This window comes from Setaria viridis, chromosome 8 (assembly GCF_005286985.2).
Source record: "Setaria viridis chromosome 8, Setaria_viridis_v4.0, whole genome shotgun sequence".
Classification (NCBI taxonomy): domain Eukaryota; kingdom Viridiplantae; phylum Streptophyta; class Magnoliopsida; order Poales; family Poaceae; genus Setaria; species Setaria viridis.
The window spans coordinates 25,362,994-25,389,017 of record NC_048270.2 but is presented as its reverse complement, the minus strand read 5'-3'; the positions used below and the strand labels follow the sequence as shown (position 1 = coordinate 25,389,017).

Genomic DNA, 26,024 nt, shown 5'->3' with positions numbered 1-26,024 from the left:
TAACTCGGCAACCTATCAAGAGAATACCCGAGATAGAGTTTTGGTTGGTGGGTGTTGCCGAAATCAAAGAGTCGATGTGACGTGGGAACACGATTTGGACAGGTTCGGGCCGCTAGATCGCGTAATACCCTACATCCTGTGTATTGTATGCTTGTATTCGATTGAACTTGTCTAGAGGAGGTCCCTGCCCACCCCTATATATCAGGGGAGCAGGGTGACAGGGTAGTTTTTGGTCCAAGCGTACTAGTTGGACAAGACTACAGAGTCCTACTCTAACTCGGCAGAGTAGTTTCCTTGTGTTCGGACTAGTCCTTCAGGGGTTCCGTGTAGTCTACGTTGCCCTGTAGCATAGTATTCATGTCCTGATACGTCTCGAGTGCGTCCCCTTGAGTGGGTCCGTACAGACCTTCTGGTGGGCCCGAGGATGTATGGTTGACAGGCTGTACTCGCGTCTTGACTGGCGGTCGAAGTCCAATGCAGTGATGCAGGTGACAAATCTGTTGGCGACAAGCTGGGGAAAATAAATCAGGTGTCAAATCTTATCAGACAAACTTGGAAGTGGTTTCTCTTTTACCTGCAATCAAGCTAGGATGAGTATGCGTGTGCACTCTTGTTGATGGATATGTGGCTGCTGGATGCAGATCGACATATGCGACCAGCAAGTCCCATATCATTAGAGCCTGTTTGATGAGGAGGGGTGCTGCAAGGGTGTGGTCGATCAGGCAACAAATCTAAGCATGTTCGGAAATTAGCGCAAGCGTGCTCTGCTGCTCTTGGACTACTCTGTGTTATACTGTCATTACTTGGTAGTTCTCTGCTCATGTATGGAACGACACAGGACGAACTAACGGACTTTCAGGCGCGTATCTCGCGTGAATGTGACCTTGTGCCCATGAAATGCGGTCTTACCAGCGGAAGGAGAACACCTAGTCCTAAGCAGTGACACCAGTCAAGCGTGCGTACTGTCTCGGAATGTCATTTCGGAAATCTGTTCGTGGTGAATAAGTAGGAATTTCTGAAACTTAGCTCAACCAAAACCATTGCCAACACTTTGTTTAAATTTTGACCATAGTTAAGCAGGATGGGATGCACAGTCAGCAGCTAGTTAGTGGCATCGACATCCACACTCAATTTCACCGATTACTGACAAGAACAGAAACTAACGCAATAGCTCAGGCTACAAGATGACCAGATTCCCCCAATCTTTAAACGGGAACAGGACGCGGTATGTAAATAGCTACAAGAACAGTGAAAAGTGAAAACTACTGCTCAGCTCAAGGTTGTACTGGACCCCAAGCACACATACTGCAGGTAACCGGACTTGTTACAGAGTTAGTGGAAAGATAAATGCTGTCTGTGGAGATCAACTGAAAGAGGTAGTTCTGGAGCAAAGCCTTCGGAAGGCTTCAGAATCATTCATCAGCATACATGCCAAAACCTGCAAATACAACAAAATCAACGTTAGAAACTTATACAACCCTTTTTAAATGTAATAAAAAAAGCAACGGGGTGCGTTGGTACTTACCCCACTGTGCCAAAGTTGTTCTAAGCACATTCAGAGGAATATAAGTATGAGAAGCGCCCATCGCCACCATGTAGCACTCCAACACTATAGCTCCATCCATCAAAACACGGAGCTCCTGAACTTCCAGACTCAGAGGTAATACCAACTTCAGTCAATCTCATTGTGAAACCATAGGGATTGTCTCCAGATATATCAGGCATGGTTCTACCACGGTGTGAGATATGACCAAGAACAGCGGTCCGATGTCGAGAAATAGGCCAAGATAACATAACAACACGCCTCAATGCCTTAGCAGATCTGTGGCTAAAAAGCACCGAATTGTGGGGTTCATTGTAGAAGAAAGTACTCTCACAAGCGAACTAGTGGGAAATCAAAAGGAAAAATTCTCCCAAAAGATCATTGTATAGAGATACAAGTTCAGGAGCGATTACAACCGAAGGGAGCCTAAGACTCCTGCAAGTTAACGAACTTGGCTACCTCCTCGGCTATGGGGTCTAACTCCTCCAAGTATTGCTTATACGTCTCGTCCGAACAATCTGCAACAACACCTTCCGCTGAGTTCAAAACTCACCTTGGTATATGTCAACAAACGCTGATTTGCCTCAAAAAAAAGAGGATATAGCCTGCGGATCAAACAAGGGGCTCTCGTAAGCCTCGACCTCCGTCTGCGGCATCGGATCTTCAGCCGCGGAATCAGTCCTCGCACTGGGCTCCAAGACTAGTTCCTCACTAAATGATGGCCCCTCCTTAGACAACTTCTCCGTAGCCACCCTAACGGACTCAATGGCGCGCGCAGCCTCAAGCTCGGGGGCTTCAGTACTCGCAGCACTGAGAGGAAGGGCGTCCAAAATGTCCGCTGCAGAAGGTCCTTAAGCCGATGCGGCTTCAGGCAGCAGCTTGGGAGCAGAAGTCTGGGGGGCTACCGGCGCCGTGTTCTGAAGAGCACCGATCGCATCCTGCAATAACACAGCCGCCAGAGATGTAGAACTGGGATTCGCTGCCGGCCCCATGTTCTTTTCCGTCAGATCGACAATAGGCGCAGAACTAGGGTCCGGAGATGAGTGGCCTCCGTCATCAGCTGCCGGTTCGGTGCTCACCACGCTAAGGTCAACACTGAAAGACGACGTACACATGACGAAGCATAAGAACCAGATAAACAATTACTGGATACAAAATTAGTACCCAAACACATTACCAGGGAACTCACTTGCTTGACCGATGGGGCACAAGGGCAGCTTTACCCGCCAAGCGCTTAGGCAAATCACTGGGATTCAGCACACTGGACGGGGCAACTGGTGGCGCCTCCAGATTATCACCAACCCTAGAAGAGATTACTTGGGCAGCGGCAGCTATACGGTCACCTCGGTCGCTCCGTCCTCAGACGTTGAGCAGCCGTAGCCCTCACCAGTTGTTTTGTAGGAACTTCCCGACGACAACCATGCCATCCTGGTACGCGGCCCGACCGTGTACCCCGCTCTGTCTACGGGTGGCACAGCACCCATCGGTTCCACTAGCGCCTCCGCCAGTACTGCTCCTACCACCGGGGGCCCTCCTCGTTGCCCGGCGTCCCCCGGCCCACTGGTGCCGCCCCTGCCTCACTACCACACCCCGCGGCCACGGGTGGCTGCGGCACCCACCACGACGCCTCCAGCAGCATCGCGAGCAACGCCCGCCGCCCGCAACCTTGGCGCCCGCGGCCCCGACGCCAGCCCCTGCGCCCATGGCGCCCCAAGCACCCTCCTCGTCACCCCCATCGGCTCCTCCGCATCCTATCAACTCAATTTGTGACTAGGGCCATCCAGTGGGTACACTACCAGGGCTTGACGGCCTCGATCTCCTCGTCGTCTCTGCTTCCGGCAAACTACCGCAGTGCCCTGGCTGACGCCAACTGGCGTGCTGCCATGGTCGACGAGTTCTAGGCTCTCATTGACAATGACACCTAGCGCCTCGTCCCTCGGCTGCCTGGTGCCAATGTCGTGTCGGGCAAGTGGATCTTTTAGCATAAGCTCTATGCTGATGGGTCCCTCGCACGACACAAGGCGCGCTGGGTGGTCCGCGGATTCTCCCAGCGCCACGGAATCGACTACGATGACACCTTCAGTCCGGTTGTCAAACTGGTGATGATATGGACCGTCCTCAGCATCGACACTTCTCGAGCCTAGCTGATTCACCAGTTGGACATGAAGAATACGTTTCTTCACGACCACCTTGCGGAGACTGTCTACTGCCAGTAGCCTCCCAGCTTCGTTAACCCTGACGCCCCAGATCACGTTTGTCTTTTGCAGAAGTCCTTGTTCAGACTAAAGCAAGCCCCAAGGGTGTGGTACCAGCGGTTCGCCTCCTTCCTTCGCCAGCTCGGCTTCGTCGCCTCTGCCTCTGACACCTCCCTCTTTGTCTACAAGAGGGACCGAGCATCGCCTACCTGCTACTCTATGTCAACGACATCGTCCTCACCGCTTCGTCCTCGACTCTTCTTCGGCACATCATGGGGCGCCTTCACTCCGAGTTCACCATGACGGATCTTGGCAACCTGCACCACTTCCTCAGCATCTCCGTCACGCGTTCCTCCTAGGGCCTGTTCCTGTCTCAGTGATAGTACGCCCTGAATCTTCTTCAGCGTGTTGGCATGGCTGAGTGTCACTCTACCACGACTCCCGTTGACACTCATACCAAGCTTTCGGCACACGACGGTGTCAAGCTCCAGGACAGCTCTGAGTATCGGAGTCTTGCTAAGGCTCTCTAGTACCTCACCCTGACTCGACCTGACTTGGCATATGCGGTTCAGCAGGTGTGTCTCTTCATGCATGACCCGCGCGAACCCCACATGGCCCTCATCAAGCGCATCCTGCGCTATGTGAAGGGCACGCTCTCCTCCAGACTTCACATCGGCACTACTTCGACGCTGACTGGGCTGGTTGCTCGAACTCCCGCTGCTCCACCTTCGGCTTTTGCGTCTACATCGGCGACAATCTGGTGTCTTGGTCCTCCAAGCACTAGACCATGGTGTCTTGTTACAGTGCTGAGGCGGAGTACAGGGTTGTGGCCCATGCTGTGGCAGAGTGTTTCTAGCTTCACCAACTTCTTCAGGAGCTTCATGTCCCGCTTGCTTCGACCATTGTTGTCTATTGTGACAACGTGAGTGCTATCTACATGACAGCCAACCCGGTGCATCATCGGCGCACGAAGCACATCGAGATCGACAACCACTTCATCCATGAGAAGGTAGCCTTGGGTGAGGTCCGGATCCTCCATGTGCCGTCCTCTCACCAGTTCGCGGACATCATGACGAAGGGCCTGCCGACTCCATTGTTCACTAAGTTTAGGTCTAGTCTTTGCGTCTGTAAGAAAATTACGAGAGATATGACCGCAAGAAAATACACCTTAGAAAGCTAAGGGAAAAAGCCTACAACTTTGCACAGATCCTCTATTTTTAACATGATCCCAAGAGGGATAAAAGTGCCATTGAATGTGAAGTATAGAATCTGTCTGAAATTTTGGATAGCAGCATACAAAAATACATCTCCCCCAAAACCTTTGTCCAAAAATTCTAAAATTTTGTCAGGACATACATCACTAAGCAACCTACAACTTGTTATTATGGGTTTCCACGAATTCCATCCTTATGATCATCTGATACATATCTGAACATCTGCTGTCAAAATCTGGACATTCAGAAACAACGTCCAAACAATATTCAATAACTGAAGGTATACTCCACCAAAAAATGTGAAAATTTGACAACGGTTAGATCTCACAAACCTCTACAACTTTTGTATGATCCGCTTTTGGAGGAAAAGTCGTTTAGTTTGCCAAAACTACATGGACAGCAGCACTGCCCGAGCTACAAGACAGCACACCTTAGATCGACCTTCAAACCGTGTTTTCCCAACAAATCCACTAATCCTCAGGACCAATAACCTTCTAAAAAATATCATTTAGCAGATCTAAAGTAGATTCATCTAACCTTGGTCGTTCCCCAAACCTAGGGCAGCAAAATTGAGATGGGGGAAGCAAGTCTACTCTGAAGATGCACCACATCTTGATCCTCTCCTTCTCCTCGATCCATTTTTCTCCTTTTCCCTTCGTTATTGTTGAGGGGGAAGGTGCTGTGGAGAGAGAGAGAGACGTTCTTGGGAGAAAGGTTCGAACGGGAGGGAGAGGGGACGGCGCTGGGGAGGGACTTGGTCCCCTAGGGTTTTGAGGGAAAGGGGTTTCAACTTGGGCCAAGGGACTGGACTGGTTTGCTAGATCTTGGTTCAAATTGGATTAGGATCTCTGAAACTTTTTTTTTCTAAAAAATGGAATGTTACAGGGCAAGCGCCGCCGGATTCGCAGCAGAGGAAGAGGGGAACATGCCGACTCAAGCGGAGGGCGGTGGAGGAGCGCGGCTGCGGCTGAAACAACAACTCGGGGAGAGCAGCGGGAAGACGTGACGGGGAAGAAGGGAGGTGAGGGAAGAAGATAAGTCATTTTCACATATTGGCCCTTAAAAAAGATTCTCATCATAAACAAGACTCACAAGGAAATATAGGTGTCCGAGTTTACGTATGCTGTTAGAGATGAGGTCAAAATTTTTCTCAAAACCTTCTCTCTCCTATACCTAAAACGACTTTTAGGTATGCAAATATGCATATGCTGTTGGAGATATTCTTATGTTGAGCGGCCAAAACACCTTGTGGCTTTGTATATTTGTGATTCTATGGTGCTTCACGAGTTGGAAACCCTTCCTGAACCCCTTACACCCTCAAATCTTCCTATTGTTTGCACATCTCAAATAAAAGTGTGGACACAAAATCAAGGCCCCGTTTGGAGTCGCTTATCCTGGCGATGCAGCAGCTCACCTCGCACAATCACGCCACGGTGCGTGGCTGCCGCACTCCTGCGTGCCGCACTTCCATCCCGCAGCGGGAATTGAACTGTGCGCCGTGAAAATGCCGCCTCGGAAAAATCCTCACCATACAGCATTGCGCGACCGCGATACGCGCTGCCCCCAACTGCCGAAACAAGCACAGCCAAGTAAATGGCAAAGCTCGAAACTCATATGGTTAGATCCCTTACGGTGGGTTCTCAACAGATGCAAGTGGTAAGGTCCTCATATTCAGATCAAGTGATAAAGTCCCTTGCGGTAGGTCCTCACATTTTCCTAGTTTGGTGAATTAATAACCGTTGGATGGATGAGACTTCTATGCCCCGAAGTCTTTCCAGTATTGCACTCGTTTTCCCAATTTCTTGTCAAATCAATTTCTTGTCAATTTCCTGCAACAATCAACTACAGAAAAACAAAACTTAACCAGTACTACGATTACACGAGGAGTCATTTCTAGCACGAGCCGCATGTTATTCAATACTACTCCCTCCATCCCAAACTGTCATCTAGATATATTTTATCTAGATGCATAATAATATCTATGGACCTAGAAAAGCTAAAACAACCTACAATTTGAAACAAAGCAAGTACATGCTAAAATGTATTAGGCCAGTAGCTTCCCTTGTTACATTTTTTTTTAATAATAGTGGGAGGGGGAAAAAGGATCCGAAAGAATGCATCATCCTTAGACTAGATGAGACTACAGAATTTTGGGACCATAAACAATGGATTACATATAGAAAGATTTTCACAAACTCAGTTTGTAAGATGTAGATGAAATGGCATTTAGCAAAATGGAGCCTAGCATTAGAAGCTTTCACAAAATTACAAAAACCGGTGCCACCAGAAAAATGTGAGCTAGCAACTGTGGTCATACTTTGTTCTAACAGATAATGCTCAGCTACATCAGTTTTGGAGCTTCAGCCTACTGCACGAAGATCTTTTTGAGCCTCAGCCTTTCGTGGGAAGATCTGTTTACAATGGCAAAAAATTTCCATATGTTTATTTGGGAGGTCATGAGCAACAGATAATATGCCAAACACCCAAATCTGAGGTGCTATGTCAAATGCCAGTCATTCTTTAAATTTTAAGTATAATTTCTGTAAAAGAATTACTGGAAATTTCAACTACTAGACGCGATCACATTAACACGTCAAGGTCATGTGACAAGTACCAAGACTAATATTCCTGACAGATGCCATACCATGGGCAACACAAGTGTCCCGACAAGCCAGACTTTCTCTATGTATGCACTAATGTAATCTTTTACTCTACAAGAAAATATTAGGACTAGTTCATCATAAGTCAAAAATGAAATGGCAGTAATCTTAAAAACAAAGGAGCACAGCAACCCCTACTGCAGATAACAACTAGCAAAATGTAACTTCCAGGTAGAGTGTATCAAGGTAATAGGAATGCCGACCTTTTCTAAAGGATGTCTCAGTAAATCATAATATAAGCCCTCATAGTATCTCATATCCATCCAAAGCTGCACAAAGAAAAAAAAAGAACAGTCACAGCAATTGTGATAACAACAGAAGATAATAAGTAGTTCCAGTACCAGCTCAAGATCACTTTTCCATCTGCCAGCTGCTACTCCAACAACCTGGAACATTGCCAACAAAAGGTAGTTTAGTTTTCAGAAAGATTTTATTTTAAAAAGTGGATATAAATTAAAAATAAGAGTTCTTTTGAGGAGAAATCTGATGACCAACCTCTTCAAAAGAATCTTGCCAAGCTAAGCCACTCCGTTGTGAGATTTCCCAATAATCCTTGCATTAGTCATATTATGTTTAGCTTCACTTGCTATTTAAAATAGACACAAAGAGCACCAATGACAGAACATACCATAATTCCTTGAACCACAAGAGATTTGGGAAAGCCATGTCCTCTAAAAACTAAATTTTCAAACCTCCCTACAAGTTCTAGAAAATTGTCCTCCTACAAAAGTGGAACATGAGTGAAAAAATGACATAAATAGTAAAAAACAGGACATCTAGTGATGCTTCCAGTGATGTGGCATACCCAAATCATATTACTGTTACTGACATTGAAGAAACCTTCATGCTTGAGCTCTTTCATTAATTCTTCAAGACAAACTTTCATCTGGAAATTAAAAAATTAAAGTAAAGCACAAAGATGTTAAAAAATTCAAGTAAAGCACAAAGATGATCAATTACATAAAATAAATAGTCATGTTTTAGTTAAATCAAGATATAATTATGTGTACAAGGATATTTGGATGATCTATTTGTTATTACAATTGAATGCAAAAATTGTACAAGAGCTTCTATATCCTCAGTTTCATGCTGCAAGTTTCAAAACCAGGACAGAATATCTTCTGGGTATTTCCTACTTATTACTCATCTCTAATCACAAGTGATGTTTTGGGAAGTCAAATCGTTCCAAACTTCGGCTGCATGTTACTTTTTATGTGTTTGGTTTGGATATTTAAAAGATGATGAGTAGATTTGTCTCAAAAAGTAGTCTGATAAAAGTATACTTTTGCTATGTTTTATAGATATTTTAGGAACTAATATAAGTTGATTTTGGGTGTGGATGTATATGCGCCTATTTTTTTCTTAATATAAAAGCCACCTAGTTACATCTAGGTTGGTCTAGTTGGTCTAGTTTTTTTTATATGTTCTATATATTTTGTAAGGCCAATCCCAGTGAAAAGTTTCATTTCGATGTTTCATGTGTTCTCATTGCATTTAATTATGAAACAATGTCCATGGTCTTTCAGCTATATAAAACTATCATCTCTTTTCTTTAAAGCTTTGCATGCCATCGAAGTTGGTTGTATGGCACCCTATTAAATGAGAATGAAAGTCCCATTAGGAGTAGCCTAACAAGATGTACTAGCCATAAGAGAATCTTGGATCTATATTCTAGACTGCGCAGGGCAGTTGACTTAAAAGGGAAGCACAATAGAGTCATGTCATGGATGCCGAGCTTGTTAGCGCCAGCACAGTTTGCAGCATTGCAATTCCTTCCCATCACATATCATTTCACAGCTCCTCTGGTGTCCATGGTGTGGCCAAACTCTAGCACTTGTGGGTGGGGAGAAGTACATGCTTGCGCATGCCATTCTTGGTGTGGAGAAGGAAACATCTAGCAAAAGCAGAAGGCAGAGAGAGATTTCGGAAAAGGTAGCAAGATGCAGAAGGAAATAAAGAGGGAGAAGAGGTTCACAGGTGGGACCAATAAACTTCTTTTATTGGTTCTTAACTTCATTGAGCTGCCTTGTGTGCCATAAGTTAGCAACATCGCAGCCAACTAACAAAAGCAGCCAACTAACAGAAAAGTGAACAGTTTTTGTGTACCTCGTATTTCCACTGTAGTCCAAAATGATATTTTCCATTCCACACTCCCACAAAGGGGTCTTTGGGGTACATATAGGCCAACCATGGGTAGGTGGCTTAGAAGCTAAGCAAAGCATCTAAAGAGAATCTAAGTAGATAAAGTGCACACAGGCACATAGATAGCACACCCAACACACACATGACTTAGTCTATCATCCACAAACAATCACTAGCCTCTACAACCCTAATGCATCGGATTTTCTCTTGACCACTAAAAGTTTACTAGCACGTTTAATTGCCTATTGGATTAGAAATTTATATGACAAGTTAGGATATTCTATCAGAACACAATGAAATAACAAGGACCAATTTCAAGGAAGATCCAAAGAAATAGGAGACTTTAACAATGCATACCTTCTCATTTGTTAGGGTGCGTCTCAAACATTCAGAATAAGTGTCTATTTGACGGTGCCTCTTCACAATCAGAGCTCTTTCCTATTAAACAGCTGAAAAGGTTGAGGACAGAATTTAAGGGAAAAAACATCTAAGAGCTAATGCAAAAACAGTTGTTGTACCTTCAAAGAATCTTTAATGAGCTCCATGTTCAACCCAGCAAACTGACTCTTCGCAATGTGTTTATCAAATATTTTCTTAGCCATGCCATCCTAGAAACATTGAACAAACAATGAATTATTCTGTACGTAACTTGCACAACTGCACATGGAAATTTCAGCTAGTCTTCTAAAATGTTTATGTTTTGGAACAAACGGTCTTCAAGCATAGAACAGTAACAGGGAAGGTGCATGGATGAGAGCAGGACGTAATGAGCAGTGCTGTTGGGTCTGGATGCCTTGAAAGCAAGTGAGAAATTGTAGGCAGTAGAAATCCTGGAATTTTGCTTGTGCAGAGATTGGTTCGACAACGATGGCAACAAGTGTAAGGGTGTATCAAGGAATACCAAAAGAAATACTACCATATAGTTCCCTTTTCTTCCAGTTATAATTTAGTATGCCCTAATGTAGAAGCATAAGGCGCAAAAGTTAGTTTGAAGCTGTATTTAGTCCTATACAAACTTGTGAGCTTTGCAATGGCAGATGTCTAAATCTCCCTCAGCAATATCACAGCAAAATGTGTACCTGTAAAGGACCAAATTCAGTGATATCATCATCCAATTTGCCTGAAGCCAAATATTTGTCAAATTCTTCATGCATCTTGACTTGTTCTTTCGCAGTAAAATACTGCAAAAATAACTAGATGTAAACACATCAAACTCGCAATGGAATTAATAACATAGACAGTGTAAATAGTATTTCTATTCAAGAAAAGTACAACATTAGTCGCAGAAAAATATAAGGAAACACGCATAACTTTAGCTTATGCCTCCCATCAAAACCTACCATGACACATTTATATAAATAGATTTCAAGAGGATAACAGGTCAATCTCAAGGGCGCATCCAAGATTTAATAGGGCTTAAGACAGTTCAAGAATAAGAAAACAGGAGATAAAAGTTGAATCAAAGTAAATCTCATAAAGATAATCAAAGAAACCAATCATTAAGTACTATAGTTACATTCTAATTGCTGTTACAAGCATGAGCCATTTGTCTACACAACTCAGACATCTATATCATGTAATTTCCTATTTAAAGAGTAAATTCACATTGCAAGCCTTTGAAATTATGGTCAAAGCTGAATACAGGCAAATAAATAATTGTTCAAGTTTAGGACTAAAAAAAGAACACTATGCTCCCAATTTGAGGGGATAATAGAAGCGGTAGATCAATTCAGTCACTTGACTGTCGGCATTATTTATTCTCCAAGTCTTAACTGATATATTATTGAAGAGATGTGCCTGATTAGCTTTAAAGTTTGGATTCTTTGGAGCCAAAGTCTACCTTGCTGCAATTATTAAAACATATAAATAGCACTGTTGCTCAGACAAACCACCTGCATGAATCACAAATTATAAGGGCATGCTTAGTTGGCCACTATCTTCGCCATAACTAAGGTTAGCCGAAGTGTGGTGCCACACAATTATGGTAAATTAGTAAAAAAAAAGTGTTTGCATGACATGTGGGCTAAGGAGCTAAGAAAGTGTGGCTTGCCACAGTTATGGCTCAACTATGCACTAGCTTAACAAACTGTGGCATAAATAAACTTAGGTGTGCGAATGCTAGGCAAAAACTAAACATGCCTAAATCAAAACAAGAATAAACTATATCATTGTTGTATATCCAATCTATTTTATAATTCCAAATTGAGTATTCAAAGGAAAAAAGGCAAGGCCAATCAGCTTGGTTGTCATCACTAATAGATATTTCAGTTTTGGTGAATTATATCCTTACGACACCATGGCACATATAAGAGTGCTTCAAAGCCACATAGCAGATAGTACCACATTAATGCTACAACATGGGTAACCTCACTAACTCTTCACCTCTACTTAGAACATTAGTCTAACTCTTTACACCTACATAGAACATTAGTCTAATTCTTTACACATACATACAACAATTAGCCTCACCAATCCTTCTTTCTCTCTCTGGTTTGGGAATAAATGCTGTTGTTCTTCCTTATGAAGTATATCTTTGTTTGACCCCTACAAATTGGCTATAGCCTGTAAGTTATTGCAAGTTCTTCAGTACCCCCTCCTTTTTTTTATGTAGGCGTATTACAATTTCAAAGGTCTTCTCTCTTCAGAAGTAAGCTTCGACCATTAATTTACCTTAGAATACATTATCAATTGTTAGAAAATCAATATCATATTTCAGATATGTGAAATGCAAATCTATGGGTACAACTTTTTAGGAAAACCTAACACGCCCTACATTTCGAAAAGGAGGGAGTATGCTGTTTTGCAGGTAGAATTGTCCATTGTGAAATTGCAAGGTCCAACCTAAACACACACTCCTCGCAATTGACAAATTCACTAAATGATAACATGGCACTGGAAAAAGAGTGCTGGCTTTCCATAGGAGACAGATGATGTTTCCACATAAAACAGCACAAGCCTCTGGGAGACGTTCAAAACAAAATCTATATAACAGTTAACAATGCATACCCCGGCTTCTTCCTTCTTTCTATAGATGTAAGAACACACATAAGGCTGCAAATGATCCATGAAATCTTGTGGATCCAAGTCAAGTGGCTGCAAAAGTATATTCATTTTTTCACTAACACTAAATTAATCCATCAAGAGAAAGAAAAGGATAGGAAGAAACAAACCCTGTAGCATTTGTTGTTTTCTGCTAAAACCAACTGACGAGCTATCCTCATAAGCGTTTCCTTCTGATCCTGTATATTGCAAACATTACACAAATTGCATAATAAGAACCAGCAAAAAGAGAGGATGCAGAAAGAAAACAAGAACTCCAAATCTTGAAAGCTCACCTCTCGTATTAAAGGGTGAAACTGAGGTTCCCAGAAAAGTAATATTGAATTGAAAAACATCTGATAGAGCAAAAACTGTCAATAATAACAGAACAATGTTTTTAACAAGAAATATAGGGTTAAAGACAGTACGCACATCAACTGCATATTCCGTGTCCAATCCAAAATGATTTAGATTTATGACAAAGTTTTTCCTTAGGTGATCCATAACACTTCTCCAGCTATCAGAGATCTGCAATTTATCCAAGTACATGTTATTGCATTGCAACATCCACATTTGTTATGATACTCCACCAAGTAAAAATTTATTAGCAGCAAAAGTACCTGAATGTAAGGTTTCAAATCAATTAGTTTACAAAGCCATTTGATCATTTGATCAGCGATTTGTTCAAGATATGCTGCCGGCATTTTCCGCTTCAGAGGGAAACAAAAGGAGTAACTAAGGTTAGAAAAGATATAGGCAGACATGTATTTGTAAAGTTGTCCTGTATCACATACCTGTAAAATATTAGATGTCAAAAAAATATTACGATCCATACAGTTGTTGATGGCATGCCTGATTTTAAATTCCGGGCTCAGTTTCTCAAAAATTCTAACACGTTCAAAACAATCATCCTGCAAGTGAATAGAAACTGAGATAAGGAAATAAAACCAAAAAAGAAATAGCTCTCCATGCCTTTCATACTGTCCAGTATATCCAAGGTTTTTTTTTTTGAAAGATCAGTTCAGTGATCGCTCAACCCCAAAGCTTTTATATGACTCGTTGGAAGACAGCTTGGAAACCACATTAAGTAGTTGGATCGAACTTATATATGAAAGTATATCTTTTCTGCTTGCTGTGGTAAACAACTTCAAGAATGTCTATCTTGTATGGTATATTATAATGCATTTTGTGAATATAGATGACCTACGAATAATGTATATGAACCCAACAAACCCGTATCCACAATGAATTGCGAGCCGCATACTCGTACCACGAATTCAAAATTATAGCAACAATGCTCCATAATTTACATAGCAGTGCATAGCAGCATTCTAAAGTCTAAGGAGCATGGAAAATGTATTAAGAGGAAGAAGCAGACCAAACTTGACATGGGAAGAGCCAATGGAATGTACCCAAATAACTGTCTTTAGATAGGAGCATGTTAAAACAGCTGCGTGCCCGAACCATGGTCTAGGCTATCGGTGCCCCTTTTATTATTATAGTTACTACTATTACTAAGAGCTTTCCTATGTTCTTTCTTGTGGCTTTTTATCAGGATCCATCTCTGGCATACCCCAACTTGCTTGAAACTAAAAGACTTCATTGATGATGTTATTGTTTTATTGCTATTGGTACAAATTCTGGCAAGTAGTTGGAAAATAATGGATTTAACCAAGTGGAGACACTATGGTGTAGATGAACAAACACCGTTACCTCCAGGCAGTAATCCATTGCATCGACTTCATGCAGCAGATCAATATAGGTAGGAAGGTACCTTTGAAATTCTTCTTCAAACTGGTTAGGACATTAAGGAACCTTTTAAGAAAAAAATTAAACACAAAACAAGGCTAAGGAATGTTTCAAACATTTGAGTTGAAATATTTAAAACCAGAAAGTTAACACATGCCTCCCAATTCCACAATTCATCTGGAAAGTTCTCTGGAATAGGAGAATAGGCCTTAACCATAAGATCGTTCTTTTGCTTTGCAAACCAGTCATCAAACTGGTATGCTCCATTACCATAGTCCTGATCTTCACCTTCCAAATCCTAATACATATACACATACACAGGGAAAAGACATCAAGCAATGCATGCATGACAATGATTAACTCTATGGATTAAAGAATGTGCATGTAATATAAATTGAGGAAAAGCACATTCCTTTCTAGGATCCAGGTCTATTTACGGGATCTACCGTCCTACGAAGTTGTAGAACTTTTTTTATTCAATATGACTAGGTAGGATCCGCTACTGTATATGGAACCAAACAAAATATAGTTGCTGCTATACTACTCGGGCATAATATTCTCCTATTATGTCCCAGTCAGTGTTTATTATATTTGCTTAATGGGTGAGAAATCTATGACAGATCACCTGACAGACGGTTTAACCCTTTAAACTAGCCAAGGATGTTCCAATCAAGTAAGATAGCATTCCAACTAAATAACCGATAATCAGATAGCTAAGAAAACCTAGCCAACCCTAGCTATTGTGGCTGCTATCCTTGTGTGTGGCCATGCCTTCATGGCCAGTATGGCAGTATGTGGCCCATATAGCCGGCAGCCCAGCATGCGCAACACACCATATGCAATGGTCTACAATCATTTTTATGCAAATATATTATTTTATATATCTGCCTTGTGAAGTAGCATTATTTTATCGTTCAGACATGGGCACAATCAACATGAGGCAACATTTTAAGTACTAATTTCTATTGCAACAAGTTAGCAAATGCCATAAAACATAATTATAATGAAATCATTTTTATGCAAATAAATACTTCATCCACTTAAACAAAACATCTACATTTTATTGCATTACGCTAAAGATATAATATTTTCTAACGCATGATACAATCAAACTGTGGTGCAAAACAATGTGTATCATACACCAAAAATTTTAAATCAGTAACAAAGAAAAAAGTGCATGAAATACACTTATTCTGTTATCCATGCAGATTAAGAATATACATAAATAATTAGTCTTCATAAGATATGTCACATTCACCGAGTTGTTTGGAATCAATGAAACAAAACCCAAAACCACATCATCTTGCCTCACTAATTCGTTCTCGTAATATTTCTTATGATAACCACAATGGAGACCCGTACTGGAAAAACTGATCACTACGAACTTATGAAGTCAGTTTGCTAGTTTATGCCTATAATCTAACTTGGATTGCAGTTTTGGTGGGTGCACAGTCTGAATGCAAACCTACTAGATCATTACTCAGAATAATGTGAAATCACTAAATAAGGTTGGAGTGAGAAGGCTAGTAAGAAAAAGTTACCTGACTTCGTACACAAAGTGTATATATGTTTTGGCACAGAATCAAAAGATCCTTGTTGGCCTTTTGAATCGGAGGAATCATCTGGTTAGATAACTTTGAGATGGTACGTTGAACCATACATGGAAGACCATCACATAGACGCCGAATTAGAGCAGGAAGCATATCATCTTCAACAAACCGTCTGAGCTTTTTATTGTTTGTAGCGACTGCAACTTGGACCAAAGCATTACAAAAGGGAACAGCATTTATTGTTGCTTCGTCATCCACCCACCATCCAAAAAGGTTCATGCTTAAAGTTTTAAAACAATCATTAAGCAAGATATACCTGCAGATAAAGGCCATCTGTTTACCAATGCTTAAATATAAAAATAATGTAAAGCAACAAAGTAAATAAACAAAGGCTCCAGTTAATATTTTTTTCATACCCAACAATAGAGCTTGACAGTGTGCACTTCAACTCGCCAGAAGTGGCAATCATGTCATGCTTGGGATTAAGATTCACATGAAAAAGACTACCATTCAGTTCTGAAGAACACAAGGACCCAAGCAACTTGGAGAATTTGCGAGTCAAATCAAGCAGCAGGTAATTTTCCATGTGCTTTATTGTTTCTTCAGATTCACAAAGGTAACCAAGGCAACATGGAACATCAGCCTGGCCACTATAAAGAAGATTTAACCATGAGTAGCGAAGCTTGTCTTCACAGTAGTCAAGTAAGGGCACGAAGAACTTAAACATCCATTCTTCCCGTAGCTTACGAGGGCAATGCTTGACAAAAGGAATAATGATAAGATCGATTAGTCTGGTCAAATGCCAGAATTCCATTGATCTCACATTTTCCATAATAGCAGCACTAATTGATGAACTGTCTAACAGCTCAGAGAATGCCCCATCAATGCATGCACATAAACCTAAGAAGTTGTACCTACAGCATGGCATAAAGAAAGATGCTCAAATACATAATTAACAAAAAAACAGTGTCATATCTTGTTTACTTTTTATTTAAAAAATAAGAAACAGATGAATAAATATCCAAGTAATTTAACAACTAAAATTCATGCCATGGATTAGGTAATCCATGTGAATAAACTAATCAACGTCTAGAACTGCAACGATGTTAAACCAGTATAGCACATTAACACCATTAGATACTAATGAAAAAGGCATGCCATGTGAAGATAATTTGAAGGGCATTTTTTTCATAATGCATAAACCCCCAAACTCCAATTAATCAACCTAAAGCTTTAGTATTGTTGAGTAGCTGCAAGTGCACTGCTACGAATTAAACAGAAAGACCATGCCCATGTCATAAATTGCCCACAAAGAGTGAATGCATTTTTTTCAACTCGCCTTTCTCCTTCTTTTTCATATTTCTTACAGGTACATGGCAGTATTTACACGCTCTAATTGTAAAATTAGTTCACTTGATTTGATATAGATAGATGTCGAAAGTACATAGGTAAGGCACCAGAAATAGAACATAGAAAAAAGAAGGAAAATGGCACAAAGGAGTGTAGTACAGTCCATGGTCATAGACTTCTCAATATTAAATTTCGATTTTCTACCAAGGCAAAATATGAAGAGAACATGTGGAAGAATCACTATTTACTATTGAAGAGCAATAGGAAATGCAACATTAAGGGTTGGGAGGCATCTGTCCAAACAGTCAAGTGGAAGTGCAGTGATGTATGCATCTGAGGCATCCCAACGAATGAACGATGGGGATCAATGACTGTTCATCTACCTTTATCCTTGGAAGCTCAGGCGGAAGGTCCTACAATCAGTAGCTAGTGAAGGTAGTTCATGGAGCATGGCTAGAGCTTCAGCACTTCATGAACTCCTTGGTTGAGTGTTGGTTGTGCTCATTCTATACCTAGTGTGGGGTGAGTCTTGATCCAATTTATCTAAGTTATCTGGGTGTGTTGACTGTGTCTGGGAGTAGGGCTCCTACCTCTCCTTTGTAGTGTCTGTGAGTGCCTCTCCTTTGTATTTTTTTTTATCTCTTCTTAATGAAATAACATTAGCTCTCCTGCGTCGTTGAGAAAAAAAATGCCCAGATGAAACAAGGTCATTCCTTGTCCAGCGACTTATTCAATAACGATGTCTATTTCTGAACAAAACTTGCAATTAATAAACTCTACTTTCTTGTAGCAACATTTGTCAGTGTAGTAACCAACACAAACACAAAGATGAAAAGAAGCATATCCAATTGAGTACAGACTGTACAGTAAGCAATGTGCGTACCCACTCTCTCGAATTTGCTGTAGCCATTTGCCTAATTCATTCTCTTCTCGACATTTCAATTCTGCTCCCAGAATGCTAAAATCCTGCTCACAGCTATTCATCCTTTTAGCTTCTCTAAGTTCTTTTCGCAAAAAAAACTCAGCTTCATCCGTCCACAGTGCATGAACAAATCGAAGTAGCTGAAATTCAGTGGTCAGATTCAAGTATTGCATGCTATTCAAAAACATCAAGCAACAATTAGACTCTAATGAAACCGAGACAAGCACATAATAATTACCTTTAGGAGTGGAGGAATGACCAAGGGAACAAGCGTAATCAAAGTCGAGTAGCTTATTTGGCCTTTTTCATGCAAGTACCCTTCCCTGCAATTTTTGAGCTCCTGCTCAAAGAATTTTACAATTTTCAGGACAGCCTTCCTAAACATATTGTCACAGCATAGCAGCTCTAGGCAAGCTTTCCACTGTGGGTGGGTCCAAACATCTTTCAAAGAACTAAGTAACGGGGCAAGTTTATCTTCGTCAAACCTGCATTCAAATATAAGAATAAGCAACCACTTCACATACTGTAATGAAACAGTAAATCATATGATTTTCAAGTACCCTGGACAGGTTGCTGCAAAAATAAATGATTCTGAAAGAGTGGTATGCTCTGCAAGGAGCTGATGTAATTTTCCCTCACCAATAACCTGTGCAATAAACAAAAACACTTTTAAGATTGGTGATATATACATGATCAAAGTGTACCAAGAATGACTATCGGTACGACGCTGCCCATCTGAGATCCGACCCACATATGACCAGGCATAGCTGTCCAGAACTTATGTTTGCCTGTGCCCATGTGGAGGAAAATTGAGTGCGGTGATTGGTTGATGCAAAGTCTACATGGGTTGTATAACTGTGTCTTACACATAGCACTGCTCAATTGTCCCAAACAAAAAAGATGACATGATTCCAACAGTAAAATTGAGCGGGTTGTATAACAGGTTTGCAAGCTTGCGTGACGGTTTTTTTAGATAGTTAGGTTTGTGAAGTTGAGAATTCAAATATTGTCCCTAAACTGACACAAGTATCATATAGATCTGCAACAAAACCTATAATTACTTAAGCAAGTATGGGGAACTCGATGTTGAGTATTGCAGCATATACCTAAGTTTCAAGTCACATTTACATCTAGGAACCAATAAATGGTTCAGAAATAACATCTGCAGCCATAACTAAAGAACTAACAATAAAACTACTGGCATCCCTTACAGTCGCCAGAAAGCATAGAAGATCGACGGTCAAAGTGTGCTCCAAGAAATAAAAGAAAATCTTTTCAAATACTTTTGAAGGCAAAGAGATGGGGGTAAATAAATTAAAATAAACAACTTTTACGACAATAAATCAAGAATAACTGTTGGCAGCAAAATTCTCCTTTTTTGTTTCTAGTAACACAAGGATTTTGAGGTCTAGCATAACAAAATATTTTGAGTTGATTTAGTTTCCTAACTTAAAGATTAGAATGTTAGCACCAAATTACATAGCATTGGCCATGTCTTTGAACCCTCACCGAAGCCATGCTAGAACTAGAAATCACTTTTACTTAATCATGCGTAAATGGAAATGCATTGTGCTTACCGACTTTCTTTCATTGACAAGCTCATTTGACTCTTTTGAATAATCAGCACCATTGTTGTCCCTCTCACAGGTGTTACTCCCACAATCCGCATCGGTGTCAAATATATGGATGTCCATTAGCCTCTAATGAGCATAGAAACAAATTGATTGAGAGATAATAGGTCAGTTGCAGAACACATAGTTTGTTGTATAGAATGTCTATGAAAACAAAATACAAATACTACCTGAATCTCTAGTTCAACTGCAGCAGCATCCATTGGAATTTCTCTTTTATTAGTTGTACAAGTGACAAGCATTATAAGATCAACACCACCATTTTGCCTCTGATATGGTGGATTCAAGACAGGAGCTCTGTGCACGGGCAGAGTACAGCTGCTGCTTTCAGACTTTCAGTACATATGTCAAATTGAAGTTAAACTTCGACTCATGTACGGGTGCAAATTGTATAGTCCTAAATAAATGGAATCATAAAATTCAATGAGAATAAGTTGGATTGACATTTCCACATAAAAACTAAGTCCCTTTATCCAAACCTATTATAAGCATGCAGATGCAAACAGGGTTTTACAGTTTTTTGGTATTTGATTTGCAGTTTTCCATATCACAACATCTAGTTATTACTAGTTGATGACATCATGTTATAAAGCAACAAAAAAAAATGGGCATTTATCCAGCCATCCAGGAATAAAGCTATTACAGATAAGGGAAAACCCAACAAAGAAGCCGATTCCTCCATTTATCCTTCACCATGCATCAAGAACTAACCCTAGGCATCAAATCCTAATGCCCAACCCTCACCAATCCCTGTTGTACCAAACGTACTGCCAAATTACTATAATACCAACTCTGGAACCCCGCCCAGCTCATAATTGCTAACCCTGATGGGGGGAAGGGGGAGGTAACCTTTGGATCCTTGGAGAGGGGGGGGGGGCCGGCGGGGGTGAGGGTCCGTGCAGGCTCCGCCGGCCTCGCCTCAAGAGGCGCGCGCCGCGGCGGCCGAAGCGGAAGGCAGGTGCGGCGCGGACAATCGCCTCGGAAGTCGGCAATGGAACCCTCTCCGCAGGCTGCGGGGAGGGCGGCGGCGGCGGCACGCGCAAGCGCTGTTATGCGAATGGCGGCGATCGGGCGCTAGGCTGACCCACGCGAACCGAACCGCCCATGCCCGCACCTCGAAGTAGATGGCCACTTCGCTGGCTGGTTAAGGGTGCGTTTGGTTGGGCTGTGGCTTTTGGAAAAGCTGCTGTGAGCTGTGGGCTGTGGAAAATCAGCTGTGAGAAAGCAGCTGTGGGAAAAGCAGAAGACCGTTTGGTTAGAGGAGCTGTGAAACTGTAGGCTGTGTAAGAAATACCTGTAATGCCCCTAAAGGTCTGTGAGTATGTTTATATGCAAATTGCTCGTAACAAAATAATGCGTTCACTAGTTCAAATGTAAACCACTATTTTAGGAAGAAACAAAAAATAAATTTTAAATGTTTTTCATCCATTAAAGTAATTGGTCCACATAAATAGAACTATATCGATCAAAAAGTTCTATACAAGGATGCCAACCCTCAACATTACTCTCCTCCTCTCGCACTAACCAAAGCATCAGCTATCCTAGTGCAAATGGTATTCATGGTATCCTCATTGTCCACATCGTCACTATCATCTCCTTGTGTTTGTCTCATACCACATGTATGTTGTACCAAGTAATCCTCATCATCATCACATCTCTTGAACTCCTTATCACACAAATTGCTATCACGAATAAAATTATGCAATGCAAGACAAGCCATAATGATATGTTTCTGAGTACGAGGTGAGAAACTTGGCATGTCCTTCAAAATACGCCACTTCTGCTTTAAGACTCCAAAAGACCTTTCAATGACATTACGAAGAGATGAATGCAAAAAATTGAACATCTCGTACTTTCCTTGAGGAGGCCCCGAACGATGCTGAAATTCTGGTATATGGTATGTGCTTCCTTTGAAAGGCGCAAGATACCCAATTCGGTTTGGGTAACCTGAGTCCACGAGATAATACTTTCCTACAAAATCAAGTTAGTAAGGTACATTTTAATACAAATTCAGGTAATTTGTTGAAAGAATCATGTATACCTTTAGGAGGCAGGGGAAATGAAGGAAAATTTGCCAATGCATGATTGAGGATACGTATGTCATGTGCAGAACCCGGCCACCCGGCAACTGCAAAGGTGAACCTCATATCAAAGTCACAAATAGCAAGCATATTTTGAGATGTATATCCATGACGGCATGTGTGGTTAACCACTTCGTCCACTGGTACTACCACTTTGACATGTGAACCATCTATTGCTCCAATTGCGCCTTTAAAGTATGGCCAAAAACGGTCCTCTCTCACCCTTTCATGCTCCGTAGAAAAAGTAGGATCCCTCGGCTTAATATTATCCTTAGCTAACTTGCGCAAACATTTCAACACTTCGTGAAACTTCATGTGAACTGTCCAAAGTGACCGTGTGAAACGATTTTCAGCTTGTGAAAAAGATTGTGGTCCTCCGACGATCCACAAGAACATTGCCAATGACTCAATAGACGAAACATTGTTGGTTGAGGTCAATCCGTAAGTAGAGACTAGCAAATTATGAAGTTTATCGAAAATCTCGGTGCTCATCCGAAACATCTTATAAAAATATCTCGGACGTGACATACACCTCATCACCCATTGAATTCCAGTTTCTGACGTTTCCCTGTATCCATCTTTGTGCAAATACCGCTCAGTATACAAGTTGCCCATTTCTCCAATAGCACCAGCATGCTGTGCAAGTTCAGCTAGCAGTAGTAGTCCTTTTTGCCCTCCTTTAGCCACATCTCCCAATGTATCATCCATCTACATGAGACATTAGTACATTAATAATTAAATACAACAAATATCTTTGACAATACTAAATGAAAAAGCTCAACATAACACACTAATAGATAAATAATGTTTCAATATAGGGTAACAAATTATGGTTCAACATAGGGAAATTGTTGTCACATATGACAATAAATAATTTGACAAACAGGCAATACAAATCAGTGGCGCTTCATCATCTCCTTTTCTAGCTCCCTCTCAATCAAATCCAGTCTGCCTTTAGTTGTTTCTAGAGAGCTAAAGAGCTCCCTAAATTCAGGTTTAACAATTAAGGAAGCGGCTGTGTGCATTAGAGCAGTTCCTTCTTGCACCCCACATTCTTTCACCATCTTCATAGTCTCTGTAATGGTAGGAACTAGGTTAGTTGGAGGAGCTGATGATGCTTCAACACTTGTGGAGATCCTCTCTGCAGCATTTTCTATCTTCAAACAAGTGGACTTGTACAAATGAAAGAATGGGCTCTTCTCATCCTTCTCTTCAACACCAATAGAGGTACCCTTGCGTTTCCTTTTTCCTAGGTTCACTGTCATATCCTTCTGCGTAGGTTTCACTACCTCATCCACATTATCATCACTTGCCTCATCGGATGATATATCTCCAGGACAGGATGCAGAAGACCCAGTTACATGTGCCTTGCCAAACAAGATATGCAGGTCATCGAGGAACTTGGGTCCTTGTTTTCGAAACTTTATATGGTGGCATTTGATTCCTTTCTCACGATTGTTGCATCTCTACAATTAGAAAAAAAATTAGCAAGGCACACCATAGGAAAGAATGGGAAGAATATAATTATGAAGAAACATAGTTCTTACAGCAAGGTGTTCGTCCCACCATTCATCTGAGCAGTCAATAGTTTGTTTTGCCTCATCCCATCCAAGACCAGTTGCACAATTCTTGAACTCCATAAACGTGACATACTCCTTTTTCAGAAGATCTAACTTGTTCTTCAATTGTTTTTTTGTTCTCGTATCACCGGATTTTTCTGCAAACTTGGAAACAACGTTCTTCCAACCGGTAGTAGTGAAAATTCCCATCGGCCTATTCCCTGCTTCAATCTCTTCTTTGCAAGCATCAATCAAATGCCTTAAAAAAGTATCACCCCAATCCGCCTTATCACCCATTCTTCAACCAATCAAAGAAAACTCATAAGAACTAAGCTAAGTCATAACTATGAATCCAACTATCCAACTATTAAACAAATGGGAAATAAATAAGCATAGATGTCAAAGTACAAACGTTCATCCATTACATAGTTTTGAATTATCATTTTGCATTTAACCATACTGATAGTAGAAAAGTGATTTATCTCATAAGCAGGCTATAGTGGATGTTGATAGGTAATTCATACCAATACAATTGATTGTTCATACCTCAAGAAATTCCTTTTCGCAGGTAGCTTCCTATTTGATTTTATGTTGTAATTGTACCTGACAACATAAAACAATTGAATTAGTGTAAATAATTTACCCTAAACAAGTGTTATAAATTATAAAAAAAAAGTTCATACATACCTTTATATGCTCCTGGTCATTCACCAGGAGCAGGGCAGGAGCCGGCGATGGGGGGCGCCGGCGATGGGGCGCCCTCCTGAACAAGGGGCGGCGGACGGCGGGAGGTCAAGGGGCGGCAGCGGCGGGCGGTCAAGGGGCAGCGGCGGGCGCTCAAGGGGTGGCGGCGGCGGGCGGTCAAGGGGCGGCGGCGATTTTTCAAGGGGCGGCGGCGGCGGGCGGTCAAGGGGCGGCGGCGGCAGGCGGTCAAGGGGCGGCGGCGATTTTTCAAGGGGCGGCGGCGGCGGGCGGTCAAGGGGCGGCGGCGGCGGGCGGTCAAGGGGCGGCGGCGGCGGGCGGTCAAGGGGCGGCGGCGGCAGGCGGTCAAGGGGCGGCGGCGATTTTTCAAGGGGCGGCGGCGGCGGGAGGTCAAGGGGCGACGGCGGCGGGCGGTCAAGGGGCGGCGGCGGCGGGAGGTCAAGGGGCGGCGGCGGGCGGTCAAGGGGCGGCGGCGGGCGGTCAAGGGGCGGCGGCGCGAGGCGGTCAAGGACGGCCGGTGGACGGCGGGGGGCGCTGGGGCCGGCGGCGGGCGGTCAAGGGGGCGGCGGACGGCGGGGGGCGCTGGGGCCGGCGGCGGCGGGCGGTCAAGCTGGCGGCGGCCGTCGGGGGATCCAGGGGAGGCGGCGGCCGTCGGGGGCGATGGGGGCGGCGGCGCGAGGCCCGGCGGCTAGGGGCGGCGGCGCGAGGCCCGGCGGCCAGGGGCGGCGGACGGCCGGCCGGCGGCAAGGGGAGGAAGGCCGGTGGCCAGGGGAGGCGAGATGCGCTGTGCAGGTGAACGGAGGTCTGTGCGTGCGGGAGAGAAAAATTAGATGAAAGGGTACATCATAACCAGTGGCAGGTGGGTAATATTTTACCCCAAAAGCACTTGAAAGCAGGGGGAAGGTGCTTTTGATTTTGTACTAGAGCAAAAGTAGCTTTTGGGCAAAAGCACGTAGAGCTTTTAGGCCCTTTGGTTGGCTTTTGGCTTTTGCAAAAGCAAAAGCAGGTTGGAAAGCCCAACCAAAGGGAGCCTAAGTCAGGGGGTGCGACGACACTAGCCGCCTGGCGCCTGCGGTGCGGTGCTGTTTGTTGAGCCGCTTAGGCTTACCAATGGGCTTCTACTAGGCTGAGTAATTTCGGCTCCGATAGATAACCGCAGGCGAGTTTACAAACCTGCACCAAACCCACGGTATTTTAGGTATCCAAACCTGAAAAACTGTGGACGAAAATTAGGAACCGAAACCGTGGACCCAAAACCCGCGGATACCCGATCCGAGACCGATCCGCTGCCATCCTTACTCAAGGAGGAAGCACATACAGTGGGATTGGATAAAATCTTACGAGCTTGCTTACTAGGGTTCTTAGACTTGCTAGCGTCCGGACCTAGCATCGGATGATATTTTCACTCATAAAATTCCCGCACGCAATATAAGTGTCATGTTGCATGCAACATTCAAGCTTTTTTTCATCGAGCGTTAAAACATTTGTAACATCTAGAAATATCATTCGCAACAACAGAAAACATCTTCAACAACACATCAAAACATAGTCTGCACACATCAAGAAATATGATAAAATACCTCATTGCAATCTAATTCGGAGAGAAAACCAACCAACATGAAAAAGATTAAAGAAAAAAAGAAACATGTTTCACATACTCTTTTTGTCTGTTGCACATATGAAAGGA

General features: G+C 42.5%; 2 protein-coding genes across 2 annotated transcripts; both read right to left on the bottom strand.

The window, feature by feature from the left end:
- Positions 1–1,412: 1,412 nt before the first annotated feature.
- LOC117834412 (uncharacterized) lies at positions 1,413–20,198 on the bottom strand. The gene is made up of 25 exons (XM_072290277.1): positions 20,166–20,198; positions 19,942–20,064; positions 18,925–19,010; positions 18,603–18,849; positions 18,326–18,504; positions 16,509–17,006; positions 16,084–16,408; positions 14,700–14,840; positions 14,507–14,587; positions 13,588–13,704; positions 13,414–13,503; positions 13,217–13,321; positions 13,090–13,149; positions 12,925–12,993; positions 12,761–12,847; positions 10,834–10,935; positions 10,273–10,362; positions 10,112–10,192; positions 8,418–8,498; positions 8,241–8,333; positions 8,108–8,164; positions 7,954–7,998; positions 7,816–7,881; positions 1,526–1,640; positions 1,413–1,438 (listed from the first exon to the last, which is right to left on the bottom strand). The coding sequence occupies exons 1-25, from the start codon at positions 20,196–20,198 to the stop codon at positions 1,413–1,415; spliced, it is 2,997 nt and encodes a 998-aa protein (XP_072146378.1).
- A 2,687-nt stretch (positions 20,199–22,885) lies between these two features.
- LOC117834411 (uncharacterized) lies at positions 22,886–23,973 on the bottom strand. Its single transcript, XM_034714000.2, has 2 exons — positions 23,624–23,973; positions 22,886–23,542 (listed from the first exon to the last, which is right to left on the bottom strand). The coding sequence occupies exons 1-2, from the start codon at positions 23,930–23,932 to the stop codon at positions 22,973–22,975; spliced, it is 879 nt and encodes a 292-aa protein (XP_034569891.1). The 5' UTR covers positions 23,933–23,973; the 3' UTR covers positions 22,886–22,972.
- Between the last annotated feature and the right edge of the window lie 2,051 nt (positions 23,974–26,024).

Coding starts and splice junctions, on each gene's coding strand:
- LOC117834412 (XM_072290277.1), bottom strand. CDS start 20,198: ATGGATGCTGCTGCAGTTGAACTAGAGATTCAG. Junction 8,165..8,240: donor TTGTGGTTCAAGGAATTATG/GTATGTTCTGTC, acceptor GACTAATGCAAG/GATTATTGGGAAATCTCACA. Junction 1,641..7,815: donor TGAGACATCCTTTAGAAAAG/GTCGGCATTCCT, acceptor CTGGAAGTTCAG/GAGCTCCGTGTTTTGATGGA.
- LOC117834411 (XM_034714000.2), bottom strand. CDS start 23,932: ATGGGTGATAAGGCGGATTGGGGTGATACTTTTTTAAGGCATTTGATT. Junction 23,543..23,623: donor GGTGGGACGAACACCTTGCT/GTAAGAACTATG, acceptor TTCTAATTGTAG/AGATGCAACAATCGTGAGAA.